The 25,010-nt window shown below is 38.0% G+C and overlaps 1 protein-coding gene across 1 annotated transcript in view; it reads right to left on the bottom strand.

The window, feature by feature from the left end:
- The window catches only part of LOC141583790 (uncharacterized), a 49,656-nt gene extending 30,785 nt beyond the window's left edge, over positions 1-18,871 (bottom strand). Inside the window, exon 1 of the mRNA XM_074395472.1 lies at positions 18,798-18,871. Coding sequence (XP_074251573.1) covers positions 18,798-18,823 — 26 coding nt within the window. The 5' untranslated portion in view covers positions 18,824-18,871. The remainder of the gene's footprint in view (positions 1-18,797) is intronic.
- Between the last annotated feature and the right edge of the window lie 6,139 nt (positions 18,872-25,010).

Below are 25,010 nucleotides of genomic sequence, written 5' to 3'. Positions count from 1 at the left end.
GCAGATTTAGCATGTGTGTAGAAGGTTAGCGATTCATCTGAGTCTCACCTAGGCTAAGATACAAGCCTTGTTAGTATGGCATGTTGTTGAACCTTATTTTAAATTTGGATTTCAATTGTCATTTAAAATGTCTTTGAAAGGAACATATTAAAATTTAACAGAGAAACCAATGATTATTTTTGTTGCAGAATTGTCATGCTCTATGTAGTATAATTAAATGCAATTGCAATTGCCAAATCTCTTAGGATGGGCATGTATTTCTCAAAATTATGACGGTTTGATGATGTCTGTTCTTGAATTCTAAATGACTATCACTCTGATTCCATCATCTATCCATCAGAAATTCCCAGCTGACTTTTAAGAACTGTTTAATGTCCATCAATATGTGATTCAATTAAAAGGAAAAAAAAAATGTAATGATGATTTTAACCACATGGGAACTGTTCATGAAAACTGAAATACTGTTTTATTCCTCAAAATTAGTCTTTTGTTCCTGAACATGCTAAAGAAGAACAGATTATAAAACTCAGGTTCTGAGGAGAAGTGGAGAAGTCACCGTGATCCCGCAGATGGTGTTCAAATAGACTTGGGAGAATATTTGGACTTTAAATGCAGGAAACCTTATGCTTAAGTCAAACTTATGAACTGAAGAATATATATCTGTCAGGAAAAAGAAAGTTGTGCAATATTATAGGTACCTATTTTTTCTGAAAAGCTGTTATTCAGTTTATGGTGTATTTAGCAACTTACAGTGTCTGCTGTCAAGGAAATGCGGGATTATCAACAAGAAAAGACATATGATGAGAGAAGAAAGAGATGAATCCCCGTATCTCCTAATCTTAGCTCTAGAGGAGATAATTTCTTCAGTTTATTTATTTATTCGCTTTTTTCTTAGTTTTGTTATTAATATATTTCATCAAATCTGATAACTTTGCTGAAAAACACACAACTGTTTTAATAGTCACTAAAGAAGAAAACTTAGCAATTAAACTGATAAAAATGCCTTCCTATTAGATTTTTTTGTTTTATACTTATTGAAATTTTTAAAACTTATTTTTCCAGACTCCTACGTAACCAAAACAATGAAAACGTTAGCTAAAATGCTAGCATTTTAAGCATTGCTTCACATGCTTAATATGCAGTTAAGATACTACAAAAAAATAAAAATAATAATAATAATAATAATAAAATCTTTATGGAAAGAACCCAAAAGGCCTTTCCAAGCTCATCATGAGAACATCATATCTGGGTAATGTGGAAAACAACCAATAAGGATTGGAGAAAATCCCTCATGAGTCAGCGTCAAAGTCTTCCAGAGTAAGGGGCGGACAGGGTGCTTGCTTCACAAGCAGGAAGAGGCAGGGTTCATTGACACAAAGGCTGTCCAGGGCCTCCACAGTCAGGAAACATCATTCACCCCGCCGCCAGTCTGCGAGCTTAAGGACATTCAGACCTTCTCTCACAAAAGCCATCCCACAACCCGGAATGTCAGACTTCTGACAGTGATTTTACAAAAATAATATTTACTGAGTTTTGTGGGGTTTTCTTCCGGTTTTGAAAAGTATTCTTGTTTATTGTAAAGAGTCCAGAAAAACAAAAACAAAATATAAATTAAAAAATTAGTGTCCCAGAATTTCATCATTGGTAGCAATTTGATATATTTCTTTCCAATCTTCCCCCTGAGTGTTAATTAGGATAATATTGATTATGCAGTACTGTTATCATTTTCACTTAATATTTCCCAAAGCCAATATAGATTCTGAAAAAAATTCTAAGAAAAAAATTCAGCAGGAATCACTTTTATACACAAAGTCATTAATGATATGCCTTGAAATTAGTCTATGTTTTTCTAAATAGTCTATGTTTTTCCATACTACTTTATTGAAATATAATACATAACCTTGAATATACTGCAATAGAATACTCCATTACTGACTATGGAATTTCCAAGGGACTGACACCAGTTGCTAAGTGTTGATATTGGTACTTCCTTGGTCTTTTCAAACAATATCAGGACACACATTCCTTTCTCAAATGTTCTAACTTGATTTGCTATCTCCAATATCAAGGAGTTATTGATGTCCAGTCATGAATATAGCAAATTTATACCCCCTATTCTGTTTCTGTGTTGCTGCACACACAGCAATTTTTTCTTTCAATACATAATCATGGTGCAGTCTTTTTGAGGAAAAAAAAAAAGTATAGGAATTAAACTCAGCACTCATAATAGCACACAACTCAATGGGCACGATAACAATGTAAATAGGCAAGACAAGTTTACACAGCCTGGGGAATGAAACAATATCATAGCTATCACCTGAGAAACTGTAATACAATGCCTTTAATGATAAGATGTGTCCTAATTTCAATTTGTGAAAAATGCTATCTTAAAAATAAATGATCATCAATTTATAAGGAAATATAAAGGACATGATGAATGAACACCACAGGGATCCAACTGGCAAAACCCAGACTACGGGAAATTGCAGGTCAAACAAGCTGGCTCCTTCAACAAGTAAATTGCAAGAGAAGAGAGAGAAACAATAGATTAAAAAAGACTTAACATATATTTTTAAAACAATCAATTTCAATGCATTATTATATTCATCAGACAACTGAAAATTTGAACATTGGATATTTGAGAATATTTTATATATATTTGGTTACGTATTTTTTGAAGGAGCTCTTATCTTTTGGGCTGTATGTTGAAATATTTACGGAAGAAATGACATGAAATCTGGGATTTTCTTTAAAATAATGGTGGAGGGTAGAGATGAAGGGAGGCATGGCAGGCAGACTTCGGACGTGGCCTCCAAGGATTTCTGCCTCCTGGCATGTGATCCCCTCCCCTTGGGTGTAGGCTGGACCTAGTGACTTTTCTCTAAGGAATAGATATGGCAAGGATGATCGGGGTACCTCTTTCATTAGACTGAATCTTCCCTTCTTGCTCTCGCTGCCCCTTGCCCCTTTCTTGCTGGCTCTCTGATGAAGTAAACTCCATATTGTGAGATGCTCTCTACAGAAGTGCCCACGTGAAAAGGAATAGAGGGAGGCCTATAGCCAACAACTCATGAGAAACTAAATCGGGCCTGGGAAATGGATCCTTTCTAGTGGAGTCTTTTTTTTTTTTTTTTTTTAGAAACAGGGTCTCGCTATATTGCCCAGGCAGGTCTTGAACTCCTGGGCTCAAGCTATCCTCCCGCTCTGCCTCCTTAAGAGCTGGAATTCCAGGCGTGAGCCACAGCAGCTGGCTCCAGGTGAGTCTTGAGCTGACTGCAGCCTGTGAGAGACTCACAGCCAGAAGACCCAAATAAACCCAATGCAAAGAGCGAATCCACAAAAACTATGAAATAATAGATGTATTTTGTTTTAAGCTGCTACAAAATGGGATGACTCATTTCATCTAAATAATACAGTCTGAGACAAGGCCATGGTTTGATGGCTATTGGGGCTGAGTGACAAGTATATGTTCATTTACTATTCTACTTTTGCATATGTTTGAAATTCTCCATGATAAAGAATTGCTAAAAAGGAATTGTGAAATGTGGCGTTAACAATTCACCATTCTATCCTCCACCATTTAATGGCAGTGTAGTTTTTTTCCATATAGCTAAGTTTTGTCTATCTCTTCTGTTTTGATGTGTTTTCTACTCTGACTTTCTTCCAACTGAGCTCTGTTGAGTAGACACTCAGAAATGACAGTAAACATTTGCTGAGTGTCTACTAACTACTAACGAAGAAATAGCCTAATGCACAGATTAAAATAAAAACTAAGAGAAAAGGCTCTTCTACTTTTATATTCTATTTGGGGAACTGTAGCAGGATAAATGGAAATATACAGAAAGGAAGAGTTTTAAAATATATAAGTAAAGGAGGAAAGGAAGTCTGGCATTGAACTAAGAAAACACAGATGAGGGCAAATTTGTTAGTTCATTTTCCAGGCTGTGTATTAATTGGTGGCTCTGTTTTCATTTAGTTTCGTTTTGCTCAATCTTTTTGACTCTTGACCGTTTCACTAGTTTTTAAACCTCCACCAGCGGAACAAGAGAGGAAAAAAATGTAATGTGGTAGTCAAATATTTCTCCTTGTCACCACATGTAGAAAATGTCAAAGATGATGGAAACAAATAGCAAAATTAAACACTGAGTTAATTAATGCAAAGTGAATATTGAGTGGGGATTTGGATTCCTAGTGAGCATGTAGCTTGCCGATACATTATAGGTCTAAGTTTATAAGGTCACGGCGCGTTAAAATTTAACAAGTGTTTTAGAAGAGATATAAAATGTTTTTTATCAAACCCACACGTAATTTTCTTATCTTCTTTTGACAGGGATAATTTTAAATTAGCTATTTGCCACTTTGTTCTCATAAAACGATTATAGGATGTGACTCATTGAGGCCTAAATTATGTGAAGGTACTAGAAAGAAATCTGCTGAACATCGGCTGTTGAGGACCAGTAACTGTTCAGACCCCGGGAGCAGGCCTCCTTCCACCGTGATTCAGCCACAGAGGGAGAACCGTGCTGGACTTCAGCGTATGGGCTCTGGGTAAAACCACCGCCACCTACAAAGGTCTAGCTTGGGAAAGTTGTTTAAACGCTCCAGACTTCAGTGTACTCATCTGATAAGAAAGTATGGTCCTAACATAGTTAACCTCTACGCTTGTAGTAAGGAGCAAGTGAAATAACACCCACAGATGACTTAGCACACGGCTCAGTTGCTCAGTAAATGAGAACTAATATGGTAGCTATTTCCAGGACAGACAGATGATCTTGCGTCCTTGGCCCCCCAAACTCATAAGCATGGGATGTATGAATGTGAATTGTGGTGTAGAGTGCAATCAACATCTTCCTCCTTTTCAGTTGATATCTTGATGTTAAAACAGGAGGTAAAGTTGGGAGGATGAGTTTGTGCATATAATTTGCTTCTTTATGATATTTTAATGTAATATCCTTCCAGGATCTTAGTATGCCTATAACTCAGGGGTTCTGCACTGGGGGCAATTTTGCCTCAGTGGGCCCCAGGGGACATTTGGAATATTAAATTTGGGACGTGGAGATATTTTAATGGTCATGACTGGGGAGGTGCCAAAGATCCTAAAATGCACAGGACTGCCCCTAATAACAAAGAGTTATCTGATCCCAATGTCAAGAGTGCCAAGGCTAAGAAATTCTGTCCTAGCTACTACAGCCAAGGACAGAATTCTTTTAGTTAGTTTTTAAATGTTCTGGCCAAGCATTTAACAACAGCTAAGACTGCTTTTAAACTCTCTTACTTTCAGCCAGCAGAATTACTCATGATCCTTTAATTACACTGACCAAGACTTCAGAGGGCCTCTTTCTGGTGCTGTTAGTCAAAGCAGACTTTACTGTGAGAAGAAACAGGGAAAGAATAGACATGCCATGAGTGAACAAAAGCCTCTCATTACTCCTCAGCATCGTGGCCTGGGAAAACACCCGCATATTGCACTCTCTCTATAATAAACATATAGCATATAACTACAAATGATGTGCTATTTTAGTCCTTCCAGTGCCTAGAACTTGTGTTCTTCGTGTTGGGTCCACATGACTCAACACCACTGAAAGTGAAGGGTGGGCAGGAGAAGGTAGGAATTGAGCACTCTCTTCGGTAGCTCTGATCTTCCAACCCATCTTCCTCTCCACTCCAACCAAAACATTTCTAACAGTCTTTATGGGTGTTTTTACACTAAAACCAACAACAGATCCCCACCACCATCAGCTTCCACAGCATTTCACAACACCTATTATTTGAAGAGCTTGAAACCAGAAGCCCTGTTTTTCCACACTGAAAATATTTGAATGGGCTGTCAAAAAGCCTCTCAGAAATACGCCCCATCCAACAGCTACAAACCCTGTGCAAACAAATCAAGTGGTGCAGAAATCCTTTGCACAAGATGATAGGGAGGCCTCCATGCTGACACTGTAGGCGAGCCAAGTTTTCATGTACTTGGATGGCTGACCTCCAACTTCTGACATATTCATTATATTCCAGCATGTCGGCTGCAGATTGCATTGAAGTGATGACAGCTACAAGACAGCCAACGAGGAATATGGCCATTCTGGCAACAGGTGGCCTTTCACTTGTACTGGGAAAGTTAATCTAGTTTATCATCAAAGTATATTGTGTTCAAGGAGTGTCATGTTTTGAGAGCTCTAGTGACAGGTCAAATAGAGAAAGCATTCTTCCGTGGAACGTGACATTTTGGGGAGACCAACCCTTTCAAACCACTTCATTGTTTATGCTTGATTCAAGTCTGTTAAGTTACTCAGTTGTTTCAAGGTTTACATTACAGGTTCCGAATTATAGTTTGTGTCTTCTGTCCAAGGCTGACAGAGGTATTCACAGTCTTACCTGAAATAATCAACTGCCTCTGCAGCAAGGAATTTTTAATGGCCCTAATTTGTCAGCAGAATAACATATTGAAGAAAAGCCCAGCAGCAAAAGTATATTCATATACATGCAAACTGACTATCACATTTCCAGTCAAATCTTCAAATTTTAGATGCTCAAAACTGGCTCTGCCTCCTGCCAGTCAAAATACAATTTTAAAGTAATCGATGAAGGTTACATGGACCTAGAGGGTGGAATAATAGACACTGGCGGCTTGGAAGAGTGAGATGGTGAGACGGTGGGGGTGAAGGATGAAATACTAGCATTGGGTACAATGTGCACTATTCTGGCTAAAAGCCCAGACTTCACCACTATGCAATAGATCCATGTGACAAAACTGCACTTTTACTCCCTAAATCTATCATTAAAATAAATAAATAATTATCCATGAAGGTTCATAACGGAGGAACAGTGACCCCTGGACTGGACTGCCTTCTTTTTGGGGTTAACTTTAGAATATGGCAAGAAATCTCTCCACAACCTTGCCCACATCCCACTAAAGCCTGAGATAAATAGTGCTAAATGGTAGTATTTATTCAGTCATCCCATTCCATGGCTGCCTTCCAAGTGGGATGATTATGTTCTGCTGCACTTTGGACCTCATCTGAAGAACTCTTAAGACATCTGAAACATAGGGAAATAATCCAAAGGCTCATTTTCCTTGTGAAAAATAATTTTTCTTTGCTTGAAAGTCTTCTATTGTGTCATACTTTATGAAGAGTCTTAGGGTAGGAAGAATGGAATCGCATTGTTCATATTCTCATTTCTGTGTGAACTCCTTTTTCCCCAGGGACAGTCCAAGACACTGACTCTCTAAAAGCAAATTCATATCTCTAATCCACAACTTCCTTTCTGTACTTCAAAGGTTGGCAATACTCCCATAAACATACAGAGAGAAAGCCATCTATTCATGATACTTCTCTCCTATTCTTGGGCTCTACTGAAGAATCTAAGAGGAAGTATCAGCTGACTCATCTCAGATGTTCATGATTCTGAAGCAGTAACCTCAAATCCTGCCAGTACAACAAGTGATTCCTTGGATATTGGTCAAGCTGAGGACCCTTCAGGCTAACAGTATCAGATTTTGCAGTTCTGCTGGTTACTGAACACTTCAGAGAAAAAGAAATATTGGCACATGTAAAAAGATGGAGTGACATGATGTAGTTTGTTTTGTAATCATACCATTCACTGTTTTTAAAATGTATCAAGCATTTCATTTCATTCAAACAATCACCTAGATAGCAATTAGCAGACATTGTTCTCAGTACTATCTATTTATGCATATATATATGCGTATATATGTATTAATTCTCATAAAAATGCCATGAGATAACACTATTATTGTATCCTTTTTGCCTTACGCATGGTAAATCTTGTGTTGTTCCCTGCTGTCCTCCATACTACGTGACTGGGAAATAAATCTTACAGCAGTTAATAAAAAAAAAAGTCTTCAGAGGATGGGAGAGAACAGGAGAGAAGATAGGAAACAAAATAGAGAATTTTTGAGATTTTGTTTAAACCAAATGTTTTATGTAGGATGCAATATGTTGGCACGTCAAAAATACGGATGTGTAGACAACTGTAGTTGTGCTCAGTCTATAGTGATGGAAAGTGTATTTTACTTTCATCAAATAAATAATGCTGGAATACTCAAAAAAAAAATTCTCATTTTGCAAATGAGAATACTGAGAAACAAGAGGTTATGCCTTTCCAAGGCATAGAATGAGTAAGTGGCAGGCCAAGTTTGAACCAACAACCCTTACACCAGAGTCCACAATATTACCTATCGTGTTTCGCTACATACACCAATAGCATAACAATATTAATAATATCTAAAATTCAATGATCCAGACTAGCCACCATGCATGGTATATTTTATCCTTACCACAATCCAATGAGGAAGGTATAATTATTACTCCATTTTATACCTGAGGATTAGGGAGATTCAATAATTTGTCCAAAAACTCACAGCAAATGGTGTAGCTTGGGCTGAATATTGTGGAGATAAAGAGATGAAACAAAAAAAGTATTCTGTTCAAGTTTGTAATCATTTATAAAAGGAGATATTTGTTGGTCTGGAAGCATTGGGAACATTTTTAGAAGTGTGATTTTCACTATCCCTAGAAACGGAAAGTGAAACTGAAATTTTGCTTTTCTGGCCTTCCTCAGATATTATGTCTTATTCCTAAAGGATTTGGAGATTTAGTTGTTACTCTGTTAAGTTAATAAGACCCGGAATCTTTAAAAATATCCGAAGTTAATTTACTCGTTATAGGAAGGTCAAAAAATTGAATCCTTTCACAAAGGTAAAATTATATTTCTTTTAAGAAGTGTTTATCATTCCTTTTTTGAAAGGAAAATAATTAGATATGTAAGGCATAGACTTTAGAAAATACAATAAAAAATAAATAATACTAGCAAATGTCATTATTTCATCAGGAAAAATATAAGCCTCCCAGGAAAAGAAACCACAAATTTTAAAATTATCAATAAAATATTAAGTGTAAAGGCTATACATATGCTTAACTATCAAGCATTTAAAATTGTGTTTATGAAGATTTGTATAAACTCGGGGTAATATGCATTTATGTTAAAGAAAAAAGTAGCCTAAAGCTCTGTACACAGTGTATAATTAAATTCTTTTTAAAATTCATTCATTTAGTAATTTTTATGCATAGAAAGCTTCTATGGGAACTGTTAACACCGCGCACCAAAGGATACCCCTGAGTGTTAGAAGTGGAATACCCACTGAACAAGGGATATCCGCCAACTTAGAAGAGTGCTTATTTTCTTCTTTATATTCTTTTTATTTTTCAATTTCTTAACAATTACTTATTAGTTTTATAGTCAGAAAAAAAAAATAACCCTAATCAGAAAACTGTGGAATAACTATTTCAATCGGCACAGGCCCTGATTCCAGGCTGTCTGCTTGAACATTGCACCTTCTCAGCCCAGACTCTGGGAATACTGGAGACAGATTCCTAAACTGGACTGAAACTACCTAGAGAGGGATCAAGCACATGAAGTCAATCAATGGATGTTTCAAGGTCATATGTGGAAACACAATAGTATCTATCCTATGGGGTATGAAGAGGCAAGTCCAAAACCAGGAAGATCAGAAGAAGAGGAGAGCTGGAGCCAAGCAGGGTAAGTTCAGGAAGAGGACAAGGCATCACAGAAAGCTACAGGGCTTCACTTTGTACATTGTTGGTGCATGTTTCTAAAATGATCACAGTAGCTTAAGGGAGCTATGTAAGGACGGACCAGCTCATGGCTGATTTTCTAACACAACCACGTGTGCCAGTTACACACCAGGGAAGGATAAGTTCTTGACACCTAGAGCAAAATCACCCAGAGAGGCCCCTATTTTCTGCTGTATCTTTGAATTCAGAACCGTTCTAGCATTCCAAGAACCATCCAGACACTCAAGCCTAAACCGAACAAGGTTGGCGGCTCCAACAACCATAGCTACTTTCAAAAAGCTAAAATGATGTGGATTTTAGGACAAGTTTAAAAAGAAAAAAAAAAATTCTTAAGAGATTTACAGATTCCAAGAAATGAATCACCCTGAAGTGAATTGCCCAAGTTACAGGGATCTCTGAGACGTTCCTGAAGAGAGCCAAAATTAGCCTTGTTCAAGGAAACTCCTAATCACGAACCAGGCAAGATGGAAAGCCTCTCCTACCCCCAGATATAACCAAAGACAGCGAACTTGTTCAAATATAGCTACAGTTAGTGATATTTCGTTTCACTAAAGTCCTCTTCTTTCCAGCCTGCTATCTTTCTTTTAATCATCCCTTAGTTCTCTTTTGTTGTTGATTTATTCCTTGATTACGTTGTGGTTAAAGTATGTGGTCTGTAGAACACCAGCTCTTTGAAATTTGTTGAGTTTTGTTTCCTGGTCCAGTACGTGGACAGTTTTTGTAAATCTTGTATGCATGTTTAAAAAGATACCTTAGCTTGCAAGAGTCTATATATTTCCATTAAATAAAACTTCTTAATGGCACTGTTTAAATCTTGAGATGGAGTCTCGCTGCCGCCCAGGCTGGAGTGCAGTGTGTGTAATCTTGACTCACTGCAACCTCTGCCTCCCGGGTTCAAGAGATTCTTATGCCTTAGTCTCTCAAGTAGCTGGGACTATAGGCACATGCCACCCCCCACCCCCCAGCTAATTTTCTTGGTATTATTAGTAGAGATGGGGTTTTACTATGTTGGCCAGGCTGGTCTCGAACTCCTGACCTCATGATCTGCCTGCCTCAGCTTCCCAAAGAGCTGGGATTACAAGTGTGAGCCACCAAGTTCGGACTGTTTAAATCTTTTGTACTTGAATTTTATCGACCTGATCAATCCATTAAAGGGAAATATTACAATCCACACTATGACTGTTAAATTATCCGCTGCTCCTTGAAATTATATAATTTTTTAAATTAGGTATTCATGTCAAATTTTTTTTTTTCCTTTTTTTTTTTTGAGACAGAGTTTCACTCTTGTTACCCAGGCTGGAGTGCAATGGCACGATCTCGGCTCACTACAACCTCCGCCTCCTGGGTTCAGGCAATTCTCCTGCCTCAGCCTCCTGAGTAGTTGGGATTACAGGCACACACCACCATGCCCAGCTAATTTTTTGTATTTTTAGTAGAGACAGGGTTTCACCATGTTGACCAGGATGGTCTCGATCTCTTGACCTTGTGATCCACCCGCCTCGGCCTCCCAAAGTGCTGGGATTACAGGCTTGAGCCACCGCGCCCGGCCTCATGTCAAACTTTTAATTTTCTCACCCACCTGCTATTTCTCTGCTGTTTCCCTTCTCAGTAACTGATAACTTTTGTTTTTCCAGTTCTCAAACTAGAATGCAAGAGGTTATTATCTGCATTTCCTCTTTTTCTCTCACACCAAATCCCATGGACTCTGTTTTGAAATTTACCCAGAACTTGATTGATTCCTTCTCCTCACCTCCAGTGGTCCAAACCACAATCGTCTCTCATCTGGACTACTGCAGTAGCACTCAGACTGGTCTTTCTGCTTATTTTCTTGCCCTCCTAACAGTCCAAACTCTGTAATATAGCCCAAGTTTCGTTTTTTAAAACAAAGCATACCTTTGCTCAAAAACTTTCCATCTCACTCTTAAACAAAATCCAAAATTGCTGCAATGGCCATCAAGATCTCCGTAATCCAACCACCTATGACATTTTGGACATTATTTCTTGCCACTTTCTACATGGTACACTCCACTCCTATCACAGAGGCTTCCTCACTGTCCCATGAACACATTAGGCACACTCATACCTCAAGGCCATTGCACTTGCTAATCCCCATGCTGTGAAGGTCTTCCCCCATAAGTTTACATTGCTTATTCCTCCCCTTCTTCTGGGCCTTAGCACAAATGTCATCATAATTTTAAAAACTTTCTTTCACCACTCTATGAAAAGTAGTACCTCTGCAGTGTTTTTCTTTCTCTCCTCACACTATTTCATTATTTTTCATAGCACATATTACCTCCTGAAATTGTTTTTCTTTGAGATGGGATCTTGACATGTTAACCAAGTTAGAGTACAGCAATCAGAGCATAGCTCACTGTAACCTTGAATTCCTGGGCTCAAGTAATCTTCCCACCTCTGCCTCCTAAGAAGCTAGGACCTCAGTCAGGTACGTGCCACAGCACCCAGCTAATTCATTATTATTATTATTATTATTATTAGAGATGGGGTCTCTTTGTGTTGCCCAGTCTGATCTCCAACTCCTGGCCTCAAGCAATCCTCTTGCCTCAGCTTCCCAAAGTGATGGAATTATAGGGATGAGCCATTGCACCAGGCCTAGTAATCCTTTTATCCCTAAAGATGTTCTTGGCCTGAATTAAATATAGCTATACCGGCTTACTCAGGGTTAATGTTTCTGTTGTATATCTTATCCTCTTCCTTTCTATTCAGGCTTCCTCCATCCTCCATTCCCCTACAAGTCTTTTGTGTTTGCTTCTATCAGACCACCAAGAGATATTATCAGACGCAGACTGATGTTGACCATAAATTCTTGACTTGCAGATTACAAAATTATCAAAGTAGTGTAACAAACCCATGTGCACATAGAGCCATAATTATGAAATCACACTTCTTCCCCCACCAAGAACACAAGTCAAAAAGACAAGATTTTTTCCCCCCTCTCCTTTGGTCTGGTAGGTAGCTTTATAGTTTAGTAATGATTTCTTTATATTTGCATAGTTGGCTTCCCCTACACCATTGTCATTTGGGTAATTCTTGTTAGGCTCCTATATGTGGAGAGTTAAGATAAAGTTCATTTCTCTTCTAATTCCACTCCTATCATAGACCAGATATTCAGCTCCTCGGGTCATTCTGGTGGTCATTAAAATATATGCCCATAGCTTTCAGAACCAGCACTCCATCCCAAGGCAGACAAAATTCACTCCCACATTCAACTCAGTTCCTCAGGCTCCTCTCATCTTTGGTCCCTAGGACTCCTTTGACTTTCTTCAATGGTCAGATCTTCATTTAGAAATGCCTTTGTTATATTTTATCAAACAATTTCAGCTGTTTTATAGCCCAAGAGTTTCTTGTCTTTGTTATTTTAATGCCACCTAGTCTGCCATATACTGCCAGAAATGGAAATCCCAATCATCTGTCTTTAAAATGTAATATTTTCTTTCCCTTTGTAATCTTTGCTACTGCAAATTCAAGCACACTTGTCATGTGTAATTTATTTTTTATCTTATTTAAAATGTCTTCATTCTTTATGGTTGGCATTGGCAGTCAGCCTCTGCCTCGATTTGGCTCTATGCCTGGTTGAGATTTTCTCCAACGCCATGTGTCCTGCAGTCTGAGGCTCTTTCAAAGTGATGTTCTTTTCCTCCCTTTCTCCTTTCATAGGTGTCAAACCGTTATTATGGTCTGAAGGCTTTCTCCACCTATATCTGTTCCCTATCCTTATTATCATTCCAGACACTTTCCCCAATGTTTCTTAGTATATCTGTCTTGACATCTGACCCATTCAACCCATTAGACTCAGTGAAAATGAAGTTTGCTTGTTTTGCTTGTTCATCTTTGTCATATAAATTTCATGGCATTTCTGCTTAAATTGCAATAACCTCTCTCAGATTTCTATATTTCCCTGAAGATAGTCTTTGTTATTGTTACATTTTTATTACTCACTCACCAGAACTCATGTGCTCCAAACTGATTTGGAGAAACTGCAGATCATGAAATACTTATGGTCAGTGTTATATTTGCAGGATAACATTCCTAAATAGTTTTGAAACCCCCTTACACAATTGCCATCCTATAGCTTGATAAACCAACAGTGATTTGGTGGGACATGCTTCATAGTTTGTCCATGTAGGAAAGCTTTGTTCTAACATACTTTCCATGGATTCTCCACGTAGCCACTGATGAGGGAGGTTTTGATAGAATAAAAATCCCTTGACTCTCAGGAGTTCTCCCTGACACACTCCCTAGTTCCCTCACAAAACAGGCTGTTTATCAAATTATACTTCATCACAAAAGTTTTATTACAATTTTGCTATTTATAAGTATTACTTGTGACACTCAGATGGTCCAATTCTCCAATTAAATTGTGTTTTAAATAAATTAATTAACATTTTATAAGTCCATGTTTTGCCTCTTTCATTTTGATTATCATTTGAATGCAGTGAGTTTACCTTGTATTTCTTTTTATTCTGCTCAACACAGATGATCATTACATGTTTGATTAGATCTCAAATTAAAACCTAAATGTGATTTACTTTTCTACTCTCTATTTTTATTGGCCAGGTTTCTCAAAAATTAAACTAAGTTTTATAAAGAAATATGCAGAGATTAAGCACTTTTCCTAGAAGCATTAATGGGTATAAAAATTTTGAAGAATTCCTTGTTACTTTATAGATGATTCAAAAGAGAATCTTAATTTATTTCTATTTTTACATAAATTGGTTCAGATTTTGAAATTACCCATTGGTGTAATCCTTTGGAGAATAATTTAATATCTTCCAGATTATAAGCAGTTCAGAAAATATATTCAAGAAAATAATCAGATAATTCAGTTCATTTCTTCAAATTAACATTTCACTACTAAACTGCCATATTAACTGACTAATTTTCAATTAGAAGAGCATATTTTTAATTTAATAAATAAGAAATTAAGTTTCACTAACATGTTCTATTTAATACTAACACAATACACAAATAGAAAGACAAGATGGAAGGGATAAGTATTCATTGACCTTTGGTATTATAATGGAACATATATTAATTGGATTATTTTTAATAACACAATACTGAAAATGTATTATATAGATTTTTAAATATCAGTAATAAGAAAAAGATAAAAGAACTATGTGTTTGCAGAGCCTCAGTTAATTAGAAAACTTTTTTTGTTCTGTGATAGTATTTTAATCTAAAATTCAGAAAAACTATATGCCACGATGTTCCAAGCAGTCTTACACATAATAATTTAATTGATCAAAACCTAAATGTTAGCTATGATATGAAATGTTTAGCAAATTATTTAACATGGATGGAATGGTATATAATCTGAAACAAAAGATGTTAATAGTATTCCAACATTGAAAATACTTATGATTAGCATTATACTAGTAGGATAATCTTCCTAAATATTCATGGAAACTCTTTTCAGAATTACCAGACTAGAGCAGCATTCCAGAAACTCCTATAGATTAATAAAATGAGAAATGATTTGGACAGGGGCCCTTTATATGCTGTCATTGTAGGAAAGCTTTGTTCTACATATTCCTAGAGTCAGCAAGAAGAATGCAGAATGCTCTCTCATTATATGATCAAAGTCAAGATTATTAGTTCCCATTGCATAGGTAAAAATATTGAGAAAGAGAAAAGAAAAATTAATAAACAGACCATAAGGAAAGTAACAAAAATTAGATTAAATTCTAACTAGAGTTCAGTCAAAAGTTTGACTCCCCTTTTATCCTCTCACCCCTCAAGACCTCTGCAAGGCAGCAGAAATCAGGAGGTGGAGAAGCTTTGGCATTCATTGAGCAGATAGAGTGTAAAATTGGCAAAATGCAAAAGAGTTCTCTAAATATTGTTACTTCTGTATTGAGGCGTAGCCTGTTCTGTGAAATGCAAAAGATGGGGAGGAAAGAGAATTGAAGTTAGGGAGAGGGTCCCTATAAAGGAGATAGCTATGGGTTTTGGAAAATGAAGAGAAAGGATGAATGTCAGAGAAGAAAGGTAGTACAGAGAACAGTGGAATGCTTTTTCAGTTGTTGCCTTGACACTTGCTTTTTGGTGTTAAGACTGATGGCCAAGACCAGAGGCCAGATGTTTATTGACTCTCGGTCACAAACATAACTTGGAAGTTTCTTTTGAAAAAAGATCAGAATTTCCATGAAATTTACTTCTACAATGTTTAGAATCCTGTCTCCTCACTTAATGCTATGGTAGTGAGGTCTCCTGTGTTATACCAGGTCACCAGATTAGAGTATAATACTTGATCCACCAACCCACCTTCTTCCTGCCCCACCCTATCTCCAGCGGGCATTAACAATCACTACTTAAACCCCTTCTTTCGGACAGATGCTAGTGAGGAATTATCTGGTCCGTGGAGAAGAATAGTTCCCTTTCTCCACGATTGTTGATAGATAGTGAACCACCTCCTTAGAGATGGTTAAGGATATCCATCTGTGAAAAGCTGTGGACCCCCAAGTGTTGAGAAGTCAGGACAAACTCACAGCAACTACAGTAAATTCAACATTTCTAAATGTCTTTTTACCACTCCTCCATATCCCAGAGTAGCGAAAAATAACCCTCAGGGACAAAAGAGGTGAGGGAACACATGCAATGAAAATACCAACAAAAACAAAATTCATGCTATGTTGAACAACATCATGTTATAATTAAATAGCAAAATGTTTACTTATAAGCATATTGTTGTTTGTTAGTTTGTTTTTTATGAGACAGGGTTTCATTCTGTTGCCCATGCTGGAGTGCAGTGGCGTGATCTTGGCTCACTGCAACCTCCACCTCCCAGGTTAAAGCAATTTTTCTACCTCAGCCTCCTGAGTAGCTGGAACTACAGGCGAGCAACAACATGCCCGGCTAATTTTTATATTTTCAGTAGAGACAGGATTTCACCATGTTAGCCAAGCTGTTCTCAAACTTCTGACATCAAGTGATCTGCCTGCCTTGGCCTCCCAAAGTGCTGGGATGACAGGCATGAGCCACTGCACTCAGCCTGCTCATAAGCATATTATGTCTTCCCATATAATACAGGTATTTTCACGCCCTTTTTGAATCAATGTACAATTCCCTCTTTCCTTTTGTGTAGTGTCAGACATGTCAGTCTCAGGGTCCATGCCGCCATGGAAACAGTAGGAGAGAGGCTAGAACAGGGAAGTCTTAATAGAATATGCATGTATCTTTGTTGGATTATATAGAAAAGTGGTTAATCATGTCATGCCCCCTTAATTCCTCCTGAGTCTACAGGTTGGAGAATAGAAACACGAAGACACAATTCAATGTGGTTTTCTTGCTAGTGAACTGCTACCTTCTCCTCTTAATTTCTTGCTTAAGCCAGCAAGTGAACTGCTACCTTCTCTCTTATTTTTTCAAGCCAGATAAGGAGCATAAGATGAATGGGGCAGAATTACAGGGAACGCTTTGTAGAACTTTTTTGTAAGAATGGAATGCTCTATATATTGAAGTGAGCAAGAAGACCAAAAAAATTTTGAAAAAAAAAAATGGCTCTATTTACATATTATGTTTTAATTCTTTACCAGGACAAAAAAGACTAGAAGGAAATACTTTCAAATAACACTAAATTCCTTTGAGTTTCATAACTCTTTTTAACTTCTTTTCACTGTTCTGTTTGCTCCAAATTCCCTTTCATGACAAGTATTGGTAAAACTTTTAATATATTTAATAACATTTTTTAAATACTTGTTTAAGAACCAATGCTCATGGTGATTTCAATAGATTTTAAAATCGGTATTTTTTAAATGTTCTCTTTTCTTAAAAAGTAATATAATTTTTATCTCAATTTTATACACTTTTCCTAAGAAAATGAGAAGAATTTTGCCTCTTGGAATAAATGTCTTTATAGTTGAAGGTGGGCACCTGTGAGTGGAATATACTGCATTTCTTTTAGCATACTTGTTCTACTTAGGCCCAACATTAGAAAGACCCCAGAGACCCTCTGGAACAGAGCTTTTTAGATGCTGTAGATCTACTTTCCCAAAGGCTAGAAAGAATTAACATGCACCCAGCAGTATCCAGAGCAGTGATTTCAGCACTATGTCTTCATTGTGCAACATTCAGGAGGTGGAAATTATTTTAAATCATTTTGTACAATTTTTAGAAAACTGTCAAAACAGAAAGTATTAATGCAAAAATCTAGGAAGGCATTTTTAAGCAGAGTCATAGAGGGAGCATCCTAAAACTAAACAGTCACTGAGAGATAAACATACAAATGGACAATGACTAGACCACACGTAAAAGTAGAATGCTGACCCACAGCCTGAAACAACCTGCCCAGGAAATCAACTCTTTATTTATAATAAGCAGCCCAGGAAGCCAGCCTAATATAAATCAGACTTGTAGAAAGTCAGACTCCTATCTCTAGTAGCAATCCAAGAAGCTTAATAATAACTTCTATAACAATCGGCACAAAATGGCGAGGACTTGGTTAACCTGACAGCTTCCCTCATTTTTGCCCCCATTTCTAACTTAAGACCAACCAGACAAAGCCAAACATACACCCCTAACCAATCACATAGGATGTCCTACCTCTAGTAGCCTGCCTACAGCTTCCCCGTGCCATCAACCTTCAGTCAGAACATACCTGAAACCTTCCCTTTTTTCCCCTCTATGGAGCTTTCCTACCCTTCTGCTTGCCTTTAAGTCTTTGCTAAAATACAAGTAATGGTAGCTGAATCCCTTGCTGTAACAACCTCTGAATAAACAGTCTCTGCTTTTGGTTTGTCTTCACATATTTCCACACCACGGAAGAAGAGAGAAAAATCCCATGACCAACTTGTAGAAGAATTCATTGAAAAGCACAGAAATTTAGTAATTGCAAACTGTGTACATGAAATTTACACCTAAATATGACATATAAAGTAATAAACACAGGTACATTTTATAGAGCACTCCTTGAGGAATCACTACAGCATCTCTTTTTAAAATGCATTCTCACATACAGTGATCTTCAAGCATTTTTAATCCAGTATGCCATCAATAAATGTTTAGCAAGCATTCCAGAAATATACTTATTTATACATCTTATATATATGTAGCAAATTTAGAACATTTAAAAGATGAAATAAAGTGTGTGTTAGTTCACTTGCGTGTTGCTATAAATACCTGAGGCTGTGTAATTCATAAAGAAGAGAGATTTATTTGGCTCACCATTCTGCAGGCGGTACAAGAAGCATGGCACCTGCATCTGCTTCTCATGAGGGTTTCAGGCTGCTTCCCTTCATAACAGAAAGCAAACAGGAGCAGGCCTGTGCAGAGATCACACAGCAAGAAAGAGGAAGCAAGAGAAGGGGGAGGTGTGGGGCTCTTTTTAACAACCAGCTCTCTGGGGAATTAACAGAGCAAGAACTTACTCATCAACCTCAAGGACAGCACGAAGCCATTATTGAAAGATCCACCCTTTTGACCCAAACACATCACATTAGACCCCACCTACAACACTGGGGGTCAAATTTCAACATGAAATTTGGAGGACTGAAACAGAGCAAACTATAGCCAAGTTGAATGAAACTACTTATAAACATTCTGCAAATCACAATTGCTTCATACTATCAGTAGCTAATAATTTTGTTATGGGTATAAATTCACATATCAGAAGGTCTTCTTGATAATTTTCAAGCTTTATGTCGAAGAACTAGATAATTAGATTGTCATTGCTTTTACTTCTGAGGTGACTATGAACTGATATTGTAGGGAGTGGTAAAAATGTCAGCTCTGCCTTTTTTTTTCCCCCTGAAGCTTGCTTGTTGCTTGCATCATTGTTGTTAATATATTTTATCTTTAGTATCTTTGCAAGAATCTTTTAGTCCACTTACCATCTAAAGGTTGAGATGGACACAAGATAACGTTTTCTATAAAACCACATAAGGCTGGGAGAAGTGGCTTATACCTATAATCCCAGCATTTGGGAAGTCCAAAGTAGGAAGATGGCTTGAGCCTAGGAGTTCAAGACCAGCCTGGACAAGATGGCAAGACCCCATCTCTACAAAATTAAAAAAAGAAAAAAATTAGCCAAGCATGGTGGCACAAGCTGAAGCAAGAGGATCACTTGAGCCCAGGAGTTTGAGACTGCAGTGAGCTATGATTGCACCACTGCTGCCTAGCCTGGGCAACTGAGTGAGACCCCCCATTTCTAAAAATTAATTAATTACTTTTAAAAAATAGAACCACTTCACAGATTGGCTATAAAAGGTTGCAAGGTGCTGAAAGCAAGCAAATTATCAACTGTCCATCAACATTCCCTCTTTTGTGGAACACTGAAATATATATATCTAAGCCAACCAATAAATTAAATTTCAATAAATGTAGTTTATTTTTCATTTTGAATAATAATAGAAGAGTAAGAGGTAAAGAGAAGCACTACTGTTTTTCTACCACATCTCAATCGATCCCTCTGTGGAGACATGCTTTGGAGACTAGACAGTCTTCCATATTATTTCCCTGAGTTTGATAAACTAACAGTTTTATTTTTTTCCTTTTTTTGCAAATAAGAGTGAGAAGGGGCCGGGCATGGTGGTTCACGCCTGTAATCCCAGCACTTTGGGAGGACAAGGTGGGCCGATAACGAGGTCAGGAGATCAAGACCATCCTGGCCAGCATGGTGAAACCCCATCTCTACTAAAATACAAAAAATTAGCAGGGTGTGGTGGCAAGCACCTATAGTCCTAGCTGCTCAGGAGGCCGAGGCAGGAGAATCACTTGAACCCGGGAGGCAAATGTTGCAGTGAGCCAAGATTGCACGCTGCACTCCAGCCAGGCCACAGAGCAAGACTCCTTCTCAAAAAGAAACAAAAAAGAGTGAGAAGGAAATGAGATGAAGGATGTGCCTACATTTTCTTAGCTTAAATTCACATCAGATAAGGAATTATACATAACCCTTTTCAACTATTGGCCTTCTGCTAAAGTGGGGAGAGGTCGATTTAAAGAATGAAACCATAGAGCTGGTGCCCTGAAATATTTGTTACTCGAATTTCCCTCCTTTCCTTCTTTGAAAATTGGCAGCTCCAGAGTTCAATGCATTTAGATATTTAGTTCATGTTAAATCAGCACAATTATCTTATAAAAATTATGCATCACAAGTAGTTTGGTAAACACATTAGCTAATTCTTGTATTACCCAAGAGGTGGCATATCAACCAGATGTGCTGATATATCTAAGTTCCAAGTGTAGACTGTCACTTACCTGCATTTTTAGTAGCCATGTTTGCAATTTTCTTCATCATTCATTAGTGCTCTAAACTCTCGTTATTTCTTTTCATAGTTACAGAATTTAAACCCTAGAAGCTCCACCATTTTTGAGTCATTCATGTTATGCCCATCTCTCCTAATTATTGAACTTTTTAAAAACTTTTATCTATTTCTTCCCTGATATATTTACAAAAGTCCCATTATTATTATCTCCCTCTGCTAACAAACTCCACTTGCATTTTGGCTATTATCTTTTCCTTGTCAGTCATAACTAATGGGGCAGAATCTTGTTTAATTTTTTTCCATCTATTCTATTCCTGTCATGCATTTATTTCCCCCTACATATAGATCTTAAAATAAGTCAAAGGAACCAGTTCATTTAAAAATTATTTGAATGCTTCCTACAGCACACAGACTTTCATTTTGGTGTCAGTTCAGATTTTTATCTCATTCTTATTTTCCCAATTGGATCTTTCTCTTACTGTAGAATACAAGGAAATTCTTTAAAATAATCTTTCTTAAGATCTGATACTCGATATAATCGGTGAAACCAATCTGGTAGTCAGCTTTGAGTTAGCCATGGTAACTGGGAAACGTTGGTCTGTCTTAATTAATGGAAAGCTCTCAAAAGAAGCTAAAATTCAGGTACAGTATAGTTCTTTTTTTTTTTTTTTTTTTTTTTAAGATGGCGTCTCGCACTGTCACCTAGGCTAGACTGCAATGGCGCGATCTCAGCTCACTGCAGACTCAGGCTCCTGATTAGCTGGGATTACAGGCATCTGCCACCACATCCAGCTAATTTTTTGTATTTTTAGTAGAGACAGGGTTTCACCATGTTGTCCAGGCTGGTCTTTTACTCCTGACCTTGTGATCCGCCTGCCTCGGCCCCTCAAAGTGCTGGGATTACAGGCATGAGGCACCATGCCCAGCCTAGCATAGCTCTTGATCCTCCACCAAATTTGCTCAAATATTCACATAAATATCTGCATTCAAGAGATATCATTCTAAATGTGTTCACCTATTTTTTGGTGGGCATGCTAATAAACATTCAATAAAGCAAAAAAAAAAAAAAAAAAGGTCAAAAACAATAGCTGAAAAGGAAGTATGGACCACTGACACCAATTCTTAAAAGCAGTTACTTCCGGGAAGGAGTGTGTGATTGATGAGTGAAAGAGAAGATAAAAGAGGATGTTTAATTTCTATTGTATCCCCTTCTACATCAATGTAACATTTTACAATAAGCATGTATTTTCTATAATTTAAAATAATATAAAGAAAAAGAAGGGGGTATATGAAAAGTAATTACCTGTTTAAGTTAATTGCCTGCATAAACAAGAACATTAGAATACATTATCAGCAATTTCCAACCAAGTATATACGATTGTGTGGCCAGCCACCATCCTCTTTAAGGTAGTAGAACCGAGAAGACAGCAAGGCACCATGAACAGTTTGAAACACTTGGAACTGAGGTTGAGATTGGGTTTAGAAAAAAGCAAGCTAAAATAATAACCAAAATGCACCTGTGCCAAATGTTTGAGACTTGGATATTTTGCTAAAGGCCAACCCTATTGGAGACTTGCTGCTATATATGCTTCCACACAGTCGCCAGTCACCCAAATAGACATGTCATTTCCTAGACTTCCTCTCTGCCTCAAAGGAGACAGGCACATATTTGGATCAAGTCTGGTGGGAGATGTGCTATTGCTGGTGTCAGTGAGACTCTGCACATTCCAGGAATTAAGACAGGATGTGCACAGCTCCTCTGAAAGCGCTTCATGGGCAATCGATATAATCACCAATATCACAGAAGGAATTTTTTTTCTTATTATTCCCCAAATGCAACTATTCTCCCTTGTGGAAAAAAAATTTACAAAGTAAATTCAGGTGGAAGAGACAATGGCAGAAGTGAGGGTGAGGACAGACTCCCCTGTTGATGGTCGAGCTTTTGGAAAATGTTCTCAAGTCATATTTGGCCACAGTCCCCAGACAAAATCCTTTGTTGTACCCATCTCTCAGCAAGGTAAAAACACAAGAACAAAGCCTAAGTCAGAAGCACAGTGGAGCAGAGAGGGACACGTCTCCCGCTTCACTCAGAAAAATTAAGTTCTGGCAATTCCTTAAATTCATCCTAAAAATGACATCTTCATTTTGACTGAGTGACAATTAACATCTCATGATTTTAAGCAGAAATTTATGTATACGCTCCCAGCAGTCAATTCTTCAGGGTAAAGCATTTGAGAATAAAAAATGTGCATTGCAGCCCCTTGCTCCTCATTAATACTGTTGCTAAGCTTGGCAGAAATGTGCCTTAATGTTCTTAGGTAGCAATGGGGAAATTTACACAGGTGAACATCAGGAGAAAATGATGGGGAAAGTGTTGGGCTACCCCGATGGAATAATACAGAAACAGAAACAATGCCATCCAAGCCGCAATCAAAATATCCTATCCATTGAGTTACCTGAGAAAGGGGCACTCATGAATAAGACAGTATTTAAAGCAAGAGAGTCTCTAAGAGTTGGAAGGTGGCAACATTTGATGACGATCATTTGAGCTGAGATCACTCAGAAGAGTAAAACTATCTGCCCAATGGAGTCTAATCATGAAGTTAAAAACAGCCGCAGCCTGGGCGAGTACGTGCCTTCATCCTCTCTTTTAGTGAATCAGTCAGGCAATATACACCACACCAAGCGTCTGAATTCTGACAAATAAACTATAAGATAGGTTTGGTAGCCCCATCTGAAAGACAAGAAAAATAAAACCAGAAACGTTAAAGAACTGCTGTAACTTGTTTCTCAAATGGGACAAGCTCAAGAAAGACCACCTTAAATACCATCAGCTTCTCATTCCCTGTTCCTTGACAATACCTGGGGTAGATTCTATAGATTTTCAGTCATTTTTGGGAATTGGAAGAATTTCATTTTCAGGTATTGAAAAGTCCAGTCCAGTCCAAATCAAAACTTCAATCTCTTTAGCTATTAAGAACTTCTCCCGTCCTCCACCCCCAATCTGAAGCCATAATTTCTCAGGCCGTGAGTGAACAGTAGAGGAGGCAGAGTCTCTTCTCTGCCTGTCCCTAATCCAACTCCTCACCTACTCATTCTGTTGGCTGTAGCTCCTCCGCGGTCAAGAGCAGTAAGCGGAATGAGTAGCAAAGGAGCAAACGCTTTTTTTTCTTGGCTGATGCTCTTTATAGTTCTTTTTTATGTGACTAATAGCTCTTGCAAAGCAGTCATTCAAACTCTGGCTCTTCTGTGGGGTTCATTGTAAATGTTTTCACCTCCTCCTCAGAGATCTCCCCACGACACCATTTCCCCAGGGTGAGGGGTGCAATTTCAAGCTTGTCTTTTTTACTCTACCTCAATCCCTACCCTCTATTTGTACACCATATGCAATCCCTTTCTGTGGGGACCCCATCGTCCCAGCAAACATTCTTCCTGGACAGTGTTTTCCAACAGAGTTCACTCTTGGCTGTCCTGCTCAGGGTCAGTTAGCCTCCAATAAACACTATGAATCTTTGTTCCAACAAACAATTCAAGTGCAGGCCCCTTCTCCTGAGTTCCCTAAAAGTAGGGCCTGAACAGAGGCTTTGCATGCAGGTATTTTACTTAGGATTATGATCCTAGGAAGAAGAGAGCAGGTGAGCTAGAAAAAAACAAAAGGAGGCAGAGCCACGGGAGGTATGCTTTATGAATTTGACCCCAGTGAAGGACAGGTCATCACAGTGAAGGCTGGTCGTCCTGCCAGAGCCGAAAATGGACCTTTATGAAATGCACCTCAGAGCTGGGTGGATGGTGGCCAGGGGTAGGGGTAGGGGGTGGTAAGCTTAGGAACGTGGAAAAAATGTATCTATTGTCTCTCATTCCTTGTTGACCAAGTGTAGCCCCACTGGTATTAACTGCCCACAATTCCAAGTTGAGTATGAATGAGTTCAGGGTCACTATATCAGAGAAACCAAAGGCCAGGATGGGAAAGCTTTGCAGTGTGGGCCTGAGGCCAGGACCCGTCTCACTGCACCTGTAGGAAATGGCAGCAGTGACTGGAGTGAGAGGTAGGTGGCCAAGAAACCGCTGAAGTGATGCATAAGAGATGCCCAATGCACTTTCTCTAATGTCCTCTCTCCTTTTCTGGCTGTTAAAGAATAATTGCTTTAAAAAGGATGAAATTGTCAGGCACAGG

Source organism: Saimiri boliviensis, chromosome 2, assembly GCF_048565385.1.
Source record: "Saimiri boliviensis isolate mSaiBol1 chromosome 2, mSaiBol1.pri, whole genome shotgun sequence".
NCBI classification, from domain to species: Eukaryota; Metazoa; Chordata; class Mammalia; order Primates; family Cebidae; genus Saimiri; species Saimiri boliviensis.
This window is presented reverse-complemented; position numbering and strand designations above follow the sequence as displayed.